Source organism: Channa argus, chromosome 8 (assembly GCF_033026475.1).
Source record: "Channa argus isolate prfri chromosome 8, Channa argus male v1.0, whole genome shotgun sequence".
Taxonomy (NCBI): Eukaryota; Metazoa; Chordata; class Actinopteri; order Anabantiformes; family Channidae; genus Channa; species Channa argus.
In genome coordinates, this window is record NC_090204.1 from 9,930,703 (window position 1) to 9,943,679 (window position 12,977).

The 12,977-nt window shown below is 40.0% G+C and overlaps 1 protein-coding gene across 3 annotated transcripts in view; it reads right to left on the reverse strand.

The window, feature by feature from the left end:
• tle2b (TLE family member 2, transcriptional corepressor b) overlaps positions 1–12,977 on the reverse strand; it is a 71,837-nt gene that overhangs the window by 8,782 nt on the left and 50,078 nt on the right. For all 3 annotated transcript variants that reach the window (XM_067514117.1, XM_067514115.1, XM_067514118.1), the window contains exons 9-16: positions 10,877–11,017; positions 9,141–9,194; positions 5,024–5,191; positions 4,554–4,704; positions 3,866–4,035; positions 3,184–3,260; positions 607–856; positions 134–381 (exon numbers count right to left, since the gene is read on the reverse strand). In XM_067514117.1, coding sequence (XP_067370218.1) covers positions 134–381; positions 607–856; positions 3,184–3,260; positions 3,866–4,035; positions 4,554–4,704; positions 5,024–5,191; positions 9,141–9,194; positions 10,877–11,017 — 1,259 coding nt within the window. The remainder of the gene's footprint in view (positions 1–133; positions 382–606; positions 857–3,183; positions 3,261–3,865; positions 4,036–4,553; positions 4,705–5,023; positions 5,192–9,140; positions 9,195–10,876; positions 11,018–12,977) is intronic.

Consider the following 12,977-nt stretch of genomic DNA (forward strand, 5'->3'; position numbering starts at 1 on the left):
TGCTTTTCCTTTCTTTTTCTCTGTTTTATCTTCTTCCTCCTCCCCTCTGTTTACTTTGCTTAATGCAATCTAGGACACCAAAGCTTTATGATCCTTCTGTCTTTCCAACTTCTTCTCCACATTCTCCTCTTACCTGACCAGTGTCTGGTTGTGAAGGTCCCAGACGACTATGTTGCCATCGCTGCAGCAGGAAAAGCAGACCTTGTTGTCAGGGGAGATGGCCAGGGCATAGCAGGCAGGAGCAGACGATGTCAGCTCTGCCTTGATGCGAGGAGTGGGTGTGGCCAAATCCCAGATTGACAGCGTGCTGGCCTCCCCACCAACGATCAAGGTTCTTCCATCAGGAAGGATTTTACAAGAACGGATGTAGTTATCCCTGTTCTGATTGGACAAGATAGGATAGGATTATACCTCTTTAACTGTATTAAGAGAAAAAACAATGAGATTTTATAAGAAAGATGTTAATGTAACTTATTTCATCAGTATATATCAGTATACACAAACAATATACTCAATATGATTTTTGGTTGCCTAATTCATGAATGTAAGTCAGTGGGCACTTGTGTGTGTTCTTATGTGTGTGTCTGTTTTACTTCTTTGTCTCACCAGACAATCCAGCTGGGCCATGGGGCTTTTACTGCCCGGCTGGCTGATGTCCCACACTTTGACACAGCCCTTTCCTCCAGTGTAGACGTGGCGAGTCGAGGTGCTGATGGTGACGGCACACACCACCTCTCCGTGGTTCAGGGTGTGGATCTGCCGGGCGTGGCGAGGGATTCCCGGTCCCAGCAGAGCGTCAGGAGGAAAGGGCACTGGCTGCATCTGTCCGTCTGCGCTCACATGGAACGAGTAGGCGCTGCATAGAAGAAGGAAGGGAATAAAAATAAATCAATACTTGAGAACTGGATAAAAATAAAGTGAATTTGGACTACTAGGTGAGGTGAAGAAGACTGAAGGACTAGAGAAATGGGCTAGAGACAGATGGAGTGAATCAATCAATAAATAACAGTTTGAATGCAGTGGAAGACCTACAGCTAAATATAAATTAAACACCACACACACATCTGCAATGTTTTCAGTCTGTCAACATCATGATGGCCTTTAAACTACAACAAAATTTGCCTGATATTTGGCAATTACTTGGCCCACTATAGCTGTAGGTGAGAATGTATAATAGCAGAATGTATTTCAGAACAGAGGCAGTGTGGCATTGCTAATGGCTGATCAATACTTTAGCGGTTGGAAGCCGAGGCTGCTTTATGATTTCAAATTAGCACTGCAAGAATAAACTAAGAATTGCTACTCTGCCACAAATGACAAAAACAACACAATTCTTCAGTCAGATGGAGAATACGTGCAAGCATGTTGCATGCAGGTGCTCTGAAAATATAACATGTCATCATATATCCAGTATTGAGAACATTCGAGGAAGACAGTTAATGTTACACTCAAAGGCTGCGGGTCTATAAAACGACAAAGCAAGAAGTTATGTTCTACTAATTTAGAATTTTATCCAATCCAAACATTTTTTAATAATCACTAAGTTGGTTTTGAATGTCCACTTGTCTTAGTATCTTCTTACTCTGACATTAGAATCCAAAGTTTTCCCATATTCCTTTTATAATCACTACTGACAGGAAAAACATTTTTTTGGCTTTCTTTTGTGACAATATTTTGTCCGTGGGAAAAATACAACAGATCTCTACAAACTATTCTTTTCTTCTATATGAAGAATTAAAAGAAGAAATGATGGCACCACCTTTGAAGTAACTCACCTAAATAACTACTAGTGCAACCAATTGGTTTCCAAATTCACAGTTACTTAACTGAGTCCAGTGAATGTGCTTCAAGTAGTGTAGTCTAGTATAAATACACCTATACCTGGAAAGTCCAGTTACTGAATCAGCATCCTGCCCTTTATCTATCTACACCAGTGGTTCCTAATCCTGGTCCTCAACTCTGTGAATTTTTTTTTTTGGTCTGGTGGCAGTCATCTGCAAAAATGAAGTGACCACGAGAGAGGCCATCAAAACATCTATGACTCTTCTGAAGCAGTTCAAAGCTTCAGTGTAAATATTGTATGTAATGATTTGTCTATTTTTATATAAATTCGCAATGCAATAAAATGTGCAGTAAAAAAATTAAAGGTGCATCTACCAGATAGTCACAAAGTGGAACACTTCTTTTCCCCACTTTGTGATTATTACACAGCAGCACCATTAGGCTGATTGCACTGGACCCTGCCGGATGAATGGATTTAACTTTGTCTCTGACTTTAAACATCTTCAATGAGATAAGAAAGCAGACAATGAGGGAATGCAGTATTGGATGATAATGGTGTGGAGCGAATAAAGAACAGAGACATGAGACAAGACAGAGGGAAGGTGAGAAAATTAAAGCCACATCTTCCCACTATCATCATGGGCACTGTGAGGTCGCTGGAGAATAAGATGGACTAGCTGACGGCTCTAGTGAAAATGGAAAACATAATTTGCAAGTGTAGTCTAATGTGGTTCACAGAGACATAGCTACAACGGAGGCATTGCCAACTCAAGCTTAATATAGACCAGTGGTTCTGAGCCCTTGTCCTCGAGACCTGTTGTGCTGCTTGTTTTCCAACACTAACAGCCCGAACAAAATTATCAGAAGGGCTGGCTCTGTTCGGGGGGAGGTACTAGACCCTCTACATATTATAACGGATAGGAGGATGAGGCCTAAACACCTGTCAATCTTAGACAATCCCCCCAACCTAATGCACAGTGTGCCGGCTGAACAGGGCAACACGTTTAGTCAGAGACTGATCCTATACAACTTGTCCCCCTTTTTTCACAGGAAGGGGGACTGGAACTAAAGCGGGACTAAAACTGGACAATTATGTTTTCCTGTCTTATTTAGCACAATCACACTTTAGCAAGGCTTTTAAATGTTTAAATTTTGACCATCATCATTACTGATGTCATCCTATGATCATTGATCATTCAATGCACTGCATAACAATCTCCTGTAGTACATCTCCAAAACAAATACAATTACTTCATCTTCCAAAATGATTAAACCTCTGAATCACCACCTCTTTACACAATTTCAACAGACACTCAACATTATCAGTTTCATGAAGGTAGGATTTATTGCAGGACTTCTGCATAACCTTTAGAACTGTATGCTATATATGTAATAACTCACGGCTTGCCACCAGAGGAGCCAGGCAGAGAGGAGGACAGTCCTGGGGCCCTCAGATGAGACCGAGAGTCGTATGCCACCTGGTGAGAACAACACAGTTGACAAATGATTCCCAGCTTAAAAAGAGCTAACAAAAATTTGTTTCATTATACTCTTCAAGAATATACAGTATTGAAAAAGTCTACACTCTGAAAACTGGGCTAAAGTTTAAGAATGTGCTGACACTAATATGCAATGTTGTAAGCAAACTGTCTTTCCCCAGAACGATGACAGGGTGATGAACAGAGCACTGCAGCAAACATCCTGTCCTAAGACTGAGTTACAACTGAGCATACACACCACACTGTAGGCACATTACCAATCCCAACACAGCTGATTTAGACATCAACAGAGTTTGCAGGAGAATGGAAAAACTGCTGGGATACGTTGTGTTTAAGCACGTGCTTCTGATGCTGGATGTGTCTATTGTTACTGAAAACCTTTTTCAAATTAGCCATTTCAATTGCAAAACCTTTCCTCTTTGTAAATGCTATTTTCAATCAAAGTGAATAAGAGAACGTAAACACTGTATTAATTAGTGTATAAGGAATTTACAACAGTAGCTGATAACACAGAACACCCTTAGACGTCATACTGAACTATAAATCAAACCCTGACAGAGAAGAATAATGTGGCCTTTACTCACCATGGGGCTTCTGGAGTACGCGCTGGCTGCTGCGCTGATTTGGGGAGAAAGAGTTAAAGCCCCACCGAAACCTCCTGGGCTGGCCAGCTCCCCATTCAGTCCTGCGTGGGACACCACGCCAAAATGAGCCGGGTATGAACCAGGGGGCACAGACATGGGACTGCGGAGAGCTGGGAAGGGAGGGAAAGAGGAAGGAAGGATTGAAGGATAGAAATTGGGAACAATACATAGTACACAGCACAAACACAGTCATAGAGGGGCTGAGAAGAATGATAACTTCTCTTAACTTAAACTTTGTTTATGGAGGTATCAATTTTTTTCATATGCTCTATAATATTTAAAACATTTGTCCTAAAGAAACATTTATGTTTAACTTTGATTAAATTAACATCGGTTTGGCACAATGAGCTGTTGCATGATCATGCCACTGAATTGTCACAGCGTAAACATATAAGGAACTGGAAAAAACAAGGATCAAGAGAATAAATGGCATCAAGGTCAGAAGTAGACTGGGTGCAAATACCACCAAAGTCATAGGAGACTAATATGACATGGCTTAGTAATTGATGAATAAGTGCCTATAACAAAAGTTAATGTAGTACAAGTAGGAAGCTCTTTTATCAACGTTTACAACCTCACAAACATTTTTAGTTTTAAAATGTCATCTAACGTGTGTGAATTGTCTCACCAAGGGGGTCTGCACCAGTTGCTGCTTTGCTGACAAGGCGAAGGCAGGAGGTGCTGGGACCAGGGGCTCCTGGTGCTCCAGGAGTAAGGGCCTCACGGTGGGATGGTGATGGAGTGCCAGACTTGGACAGTGGAGACTGGGACTTATCCATCTGCAGATAATTTAACAATAAATATTTGAAAAATAGCAAGGCTCATCAGTACTGGTGCTCTAGCCTTCCTTCATTACAATAACTTTATAAATCCCAATAAACTACAATTCGCCCAATCGTAATGAAAAGACAAAAAGTTTTCCTTAATTGCATTAGAGGTAGAAATAATAATATTTATGGCTTGTACAAACTTAAATGTTTTTCTTCCCTGTAAAAGTATAGTACATATGTATAGTAACAAGAATGAGGCTGCTATGTTCTATTATGTTCTCATCTGTCTGCTACACAAGTGCAGCAGCTCCCCAAGAATCTGTCTTACCTGTACAGGATCCTTGGTCTTCCCTGGGGTGGGGCTGCGGGGGTTTGAGGTGGAGGGGGCCTCTCCTGCGTTTGAAGAGCCTGGGAGCTCTTTTCTTAGGGTGGGGGCTCTGTCTAACCCGTTTCCATGTGGAGAATGGGGAGGGCTGCCCGCAGGAGAGTTAGGCTCCTGAATGACAAATGAACATGAAATGTGGAAATGTCACACCATGCTTCTACTGTTTTGTTGCTCTATATGTGAGTTTTTGCAGTGTGCTACCTATACACTGCTGCCTGTAGAAAGTACACTAGTATATAATGTCTAAGGATGAATTTGATCGATTGGCCCATGTTGCAACCAAACATTTTTGGTTTCATTACTACTGCTGTCCATTGCAATTGTTTTGAAATAAAGATTATAAGCTTGTCACCATGATAATTTTACACTGTTCCTACCTGAAAATATTGCCTGAAAACATGCATTGTTGTAAGACTGACAGGCCTTCACACTTACTGGTCTATTATTCCAACTGAACTTTTTAGAACATGGTTGCTACACATTGATCAACTAGGCCACCTGCACATTTTTAAATGCAGTTTTTTTTTTTGTTTGTTATATTATGGTTGGATTCCTTTTTTTGTCTGTCATTATGCTACAAGAACAGCTGTCACCCTTGTAACACACACTTACATGTTCCTTCTAATGTGCCAGCATCTATTAAAGCAGTTGTCATATAGTTAAAAAAACTTATAGGAATAGATTGCAAATTCTTCTTCTTTGGGATAAAAAATAACTTTACCATCACAGTTTACTTTGTGATGGGTATATCAGAGCTGAGATATCAGGCTATAGTAACATTACATGACACACATCATCTGTGTGTGTGTGTGTGTGTGTGTGTGTGTGTGTGTGTGTGTGTGTGTGTGTGTGTGTGTGTGTGTGTGTGTGTGTGTGTGTGTGTGTGTGTGTGTGTGTAGCTGGGGATAATCACTGGAGCCACAGTTTTCAATGTTGAGCAAGTGCTACGTGCCCAAGAACAGAATGATGGAGTAAGCACTTCTCACAACCTAGTGGGTCACAGTAATCAGCACACACTTTTAATGCTTACACACACACACACGCACATACACACACGCACGCACACAGACACACAAACCAGTTACCAGAGAATATCCCTCCCTTCTTCTGCCATTCAATTTTTTTCTTACTGCTTTTGTACCAGTTACCAAATCACACATGAGACCAGTTCCACTTTTGTGTGCAATAACAAAATGGAGAGGGCTTAGATAAAACACATTTTGGTACACTGCGTGAAGCATTTAAAAGTACTAAAATATTCCAAGGGCATAAACGGCTTTGCATATATTAAATGAAGCAGACATCAGTTACCTAATGAGAGAACAGAGAAGAAAAGGATGTGGAGTGAGGTGAGAGCAGTGGGAAAGAAGTAGTGACGGGAGAAGAAACAGAGTTGAGATAGAGAAACAGAGGCTTCAGGAGGCTAAAAAGAGAAAAAAAACATACACAGGCGAGGCAGATGAGAAGAGATAGGTTGAGACCAAGTGTTTGTGAAAGTGTGTGTTTGGACTGACACGGTTAAAAAGATGAGAACAGAAACAGCGGCGGCTGATAATGAGCTTACATAGGAGCCTTTCCTATTTACAAGGTAACTGCAGCAGAAAGCTGAACTAGCTACATACCTGAAGATTCATTTCACATTTCACACTGATCCACACACACTATATCCATCCATGCACAGACAAATAGCAGGATTTCCATAGAAAAAGTGACAAGCAAGCTACCAAGCTGAACAAAAAGCTTAAATATACCACTGTGTAACTATGAGCGTAGAGCTACAAAAAGTAAATTACACTCAGAAAATCAGGGTAAGCTGTTATTTTTATCATTTCATTTAAATAATTTTGGAGATATAACTATAACTATACTTTTGTAAAACATCAAACTTTGAGACAATAAAAGGGGAGTAAATCTAAAAAATTACACTAAAATTCAATGTTTTTTTAAAATAAAATCTAAACACAACCTATTAAAAACAAAACCACCTTAAAGATGCTTTAAACAGTGGGGTGGTTTCAAGCTCACAAAAGTACCTCTAGATGTTCCTTCGAGCAGAAGCAGTCATTCTAATGTCAGATTCACTAGCTTCTCTCCATTGGCTTCCCATTAAATGTAGAATAGAATTTAAAACCCTGCTTCTTACATATAAAGCTCTGAATGGTCAGGCTCCATCATATATAGAAGACCTCATAGCACCATATCATCCCAGTAGACCACTTCAATCTCAGAATGCAGGCCTTCTTGTGGTTCCCAGAATTTCCAAAAGTAGAATGGGAGGTAGAGCCTTTAGCTATCAAGCTCCTCTCTTGTGGAACCAGCTCCCAGTTCAGATTCGGGAAGCAGACACCCTCTCTACTTTTAAGTCTAGGCTTAAAACCTTCCTTTTTAATAAAGCATATTGTTAGTTATAGTTATGCTGCCATAGGCTTAGACTGCTGGGGGACCCACCCCCCAATGCACTGAGCTCCTTTCCTCCTCTTGACCATCTCTCCTCTCCTCTCATCCCGCAATTGTCACCACTGTATGTCATTAACTCTGTGTGTTCTCTCCCGTAGTTGTCTTTGTCCTCCTCTGTCCCCCTCTCTCTGTCCCTTTCTGCAGGTGTCCCCCGGCTTTGAAGCTGTGTGTCTTCCAGTGTGAAGCTACTGGTCCTACCAATCTGCCCGATGTTTTGTTGTTGCTTTTTGTTGCTCTGTTCTTTTCTCTCTCCCCTTTCCACTCACCCCAACCGGTCGAGGCAGATGGCCGTCCACCCTGAGCCTGGTTCTGCTGGAGGTTTCTTCCGTTAAAGGGAGTTTTTCCTCTCCACTGTTGCCTATGGCTTGCTCCAGGGGGAATTGTTGGGTTCTCTTTATATATCTTTATAATCTTGACTTTATTCTGTAAAGTGCTCTGAGATGACTTTGTTGTGAATTGGCGCTATATAAATAAAGTTGAATTGAATTGAATTGAGATTAATGCTTTATTCATATGCGGGCTGCAACAGAGTGTCAGAGAGCATCTGTGTGTTAAAGGCTGCTTGTAACTTGTGGATTTGTAAGGAAATTAAAAGTTTTTTGTAAAAAGATGTACAGTTCATACACAAGGACACAGCTGTGAAGAGATCTGTCGGGAGAGACTATGAGGTTTGTAAGAAAGTAAAACGTTTTTGATAGTGTAAACACTAATAGTGAGAGTGGAATATTTTTATGCTGATGGAGATTTTTTACGTTTATAAGTGTAGTCACTAGTGTTTGACTTTCTGGGACATTGTACCATTAACATACCCATAAAAAGTGACCCATTTGACCTGCTTTGTTGACAAATGTGGGGAAACCAGCATTATCACAAGATTGGAATAAAAATCTAAGAAACCGTTATTGTAGTTATTATTTTAAGTCATCTGTATTAATAAACTAAAATATTTCTATTGATCAACTATATAACCCAGTTTTGCTTAAAAAACCCAAGTAGTTAGAAAAATACTGTAAATGTTTAATTTGGGCAAATTTTGCTAAGCTGCTCTAAGGAAGAAGCCAACAAAACTATTGCTGACCAGCGACTAACTAAGTTTGTCTGTAAGCTGCTTTATAGTGAGCAAGTGGAGACAAGAGGCGTCATCTGAACTGTCGCAAATAAAATAAAATAAAATAAAATAAAATAAAATAAAATAAAATAAAATAAAATAAAATAAAATAAAATAAAATAAAATAAAATAAAATAAAATAAAAAGATACAACATACCAAACCATACAAATTAAAATTACTGGGCTGAAGCTTCACCTTCCAACATGACAACAATCGTAAGCACACAGCCAAGACAACACAGGAGCCGCTGTAAATGTCCTGGAGTGGCCCAGTCAAAGCCCTGACTTAAACCCTATTAAACATCTCTGGAGAGAGCTGAAAATTTGTAATATTTAAAAAATTCACGTTGGATACTAAGTGTAGATTAATGAGAAAAAAATGATTAAAACAACTGTAGTATCAAGGCTGCAACACAACAAAATTGAAAAAAGTGAAGGGGGCTATGATGCACTGTTTGAAAATGTCATTTAAATAACACACATCTGCAACTTGCCTCATTAGAGACATCCACGACGAGATTGTCTTCACTCTTGTCTCCATCACTGTCCTGCGGAGCAAACAAGACGTAAAATAAGTACAAACATAATGTATATGCCTTTCCAGCATCCATTAAGGTAAAATGTTTCCCTCTCTTTATGACTCTCAGACACACAGCACACTGTAATTGTATGTGGAGAATTTTATTATTAATGATGGAAACATGCCCAACTGAACACAAAGATAGTATCACTGGCTGCTCTTTGAGCTCTTTCCTTTCACTGTCTGTCCACCATACAACACAAAGACACAGTATATCATATGTTCTCAGCAAACATCTCCCTCATGCAATTACTTCAATCTTTTACACACACACACACACACACACACACACACACACACACACACACACACACACACACACACACACACACACACACACACACACACACTTTTAGGCTACTCCTTCTCCATCATGGCGTTTTTTTGCTCTACGTCTAGCCATCTCCCTCTCTTTCACTCTCTCGTTTTTTCTGGGGTGAGAACGATGGCACTTAGTCACTATGGCAACAGCGCTTTGATGTGATCATGGCCTGATATCCCTATTGACATCAGTGTGGAGTGACATCAGTAGCTAATTATACAGAGCCAAAGCAGACCTAATTCTACAGCCTATTGCTAGAACAACAGAAATAGACAGCGAAGGAGACAGAAAAGGGAAATAAAAAAAAAATGAAAAGAAAACAGCGAGAAGACAAGAGAGTGAGAAATTGCAAGACAGTGATAAAGAGACAGAGAGAGATATAGAAGGGCAAAAGGCAAACACAGAGAAATAGAAGCTGTAATGTGGCTCGACAGTAAGAAAGACAGGAAAAACATTCAGAAAGTGGAAACTATCTGTGCTTGTTCTCACTCTGAACTAATGGAAAGATTTGGGCTGTTGTTGTTGATGCCAAACTGATTTAGCTGGAGGCCGCCTTGCACCAGACAGACTCCCACTGTCAATCAATCCTCCAGACTGCAAACACACAGCCATCTAATTCATTACAGCTATCTGCCTTGGCCATCTCCCTTCTGGCATTACATCGCCTCTGGCTCCTTGCTCTTCCCCACTGGACTCATCCAAACCAAACACATCTGTAATTGGCTGTGGGGGCCCCGACCCAGTGTGGCCTATAATGTCATAGGTGATATCCCAGACAAACTTGGACTTTGTGATGTCTTTAGTGCCTATATATAACTCTAAGTTTTTTGGTAAAGATTATGCATACTATGCATAATAAGCATAGATTTAACAATTTTTGCTGCCTGTTTATGTATTTTTATGCATATTTTTGTTTTTTTAAACTTACTTTGCTCGTTTATATTACATCAAATCAAAATCAAAGTTTACTTATATAGCACATTCCAACAACCGACAGGTTGAACAAAGTGCTTTACAGTAAGAGTAAAAGTTTTAAAATGTATAAAATGGAGAGATGTAATTAAACACAATAATCTACAGAACCACAGATAAGTGCTTTAAGGGTTAATAAAATATAACAACCAATTTAAAACTAATACACTGATAATTGATAGGATAATAGAGCAACCCAACCTAAATATAAAATGTATGATTAAAACACTGTAAGATAGAAAATAAAATAAAATTCAGTCAATAAATAAAAATACATAAAATACATGTGCTGCTACATTTACAGGGATGCTTTAAAGCTTCTCTCATATTTTAAGCACAAACACACAAATTCATACATAGGAGTGTGGTGGGAGAGACTCTTTGTCATCACAGCGCCTCCTCTTGGCCTCTGCTCCTCCCTGCGAGGAGGAATAGCCTGCAGATGGGCCCTGCCGCTCCTCAGTGGGCTGACTGTCTGTTGATGACACTGACTTACTCTGGAGGAAGATAGGGAAACAAATAAAATAATTGCCACAATCTTCACAGAGTTACACAGCAAAGACAATTGAGCCCAGTATTGTACTGTACAAACATACAAAACACAATTAGTTTGTGCAGCTCATGAGGTATAGAAATATACTTACAAAAAGCAGTCTGTAGACATGAAAAGCACACTGGGCAGAACAATATACATCAGCAGAAAGCCTTACAAAAAAAACCCACACAATAATCCACGCTACACACCCACCCACACAAACACACAAGCACACGGTAAGAGTGGCAGATGTAAGTGCAGGTTACGATATAGCACACAGGACAACCCCTAAGGCTACCTAGTACTCCCCCCTTGACACACCACTCCTCATATAAAATATCCATCTCATTACTGGGCAGTAAAGCTGTGTAGGCATATTTACAGTATGGCCTGGCCTGGTGCTTAGCGCTCAGAAAAGCCGATCAAAGCTTTGTGTTGTTTTTGTGTTGGGGCTTGGGCCAGAGGTTTGGCGAGGGCCACTTGTCACTCTCCGTCCCCCAGTGCAAACAACAAGAACAGTGAAGGTTTAACATGCCAATGAGTCACACAGGAAGGAGCCCACGGGGCTGACAGGAAGGAGTGCTCCACAGAGGAGGGGAGAAACCACACAATGGACCTCAGTGCAGCTCAACAAACTTCCCTATCTTTCCTTCTTCTCCTCCTCCTCCTCCTCCTCTGCTTTCTTCTTGCTTCCCTGACTTCCTCTCGCTGTCCCTTTTCTCCTCCTTAAAATTCCAACATGTTTTACTGATGCAGAGCTTTCTGACAAATGCCAATTGACATGCATCACTCCCCTCCCTTGCCAAAGGCTGTAATGCTTGGCTAAGTTCAGCACAAACCTCAACTCATGAGAGAAATATTTTCCTGGTGCTTAACAATCAACATTGTATTTAGCAATTAAATTATGCTAAGGGTTTCATTGCGGATAGAGAGAGAGGGAAATAAAGTCAGTAGCGCTCTTAAATCATTTTCATTTTGCAATAAAAGCTAGAACAAGGACTTGCTGGTATTTTTTAACAACCTTTCCCTCCCTATTTCCTTGCTTTCTTCTTCCTCTTCAGTCTATCTCTTTTTCCTTTTCCAATTTCACTCTCCATCTCCCCCTAGCCCCCCTTCCCCTTTCTCCCTCTTTGTTATCAACAGTTACACTGATGAAGGCTAGCTGTCTATGGCAGCCAGTACAGCAAGAAAGTGTTCGCACAGCCTCCATAAAATAGAGCAATCTGCAGCCAGAGAGAGAATAGTATAAGCCATAGAAGTCATCCACTGAATTTCAATCCTCCCATACATACTGTGTTAATTCTCCTGGTGATTAACAGGGACCTTTAACTACAGTGACACAAAATATATTTAAAAACCATGTAAAAAGATTTACTTTATGCATTTCAAGTTTCTCTGCATGTTACATTTACTTCATTTGGCTCAGTTTGGATTTGTTTTCATTTAATCTGTGAATTATAGCAACCTCAGACACCATTATAATCTCATCTTCACATTGAATTAAAGGACTGCTGAATTTGAACTTCAATCGTCTAGGTCAGTATTAATAAACACTGACTAAGTAGACCCCTTCAGCAACAGCAACAACAGCAAAAAAACACAAATGTATACTTGCCTTTTAGCTAAAAGTGAAAATGGAGCAGTATTTCCGAGATGTGTTATCAGGTTAAAAGAAACACAACAAAATGAACAACTTATGTGTTATCACTCCTCCCTGCTTCATTTTCTCTTCCTGTACTGCACCAATATCAACCAAAAACAGAGTAAAACAATTTTAGAAAAGAACTATGCAGTATGTAAAGGCATGCTATAGTACGTTATTTGATGTTGTGGTAGCACAAAAACAAGTTGAAGCTAAACACTTAAAAATCATACTACATGCAGGTTACAGGGTCAATCCAAGTACCTTTGTTGACACTTTG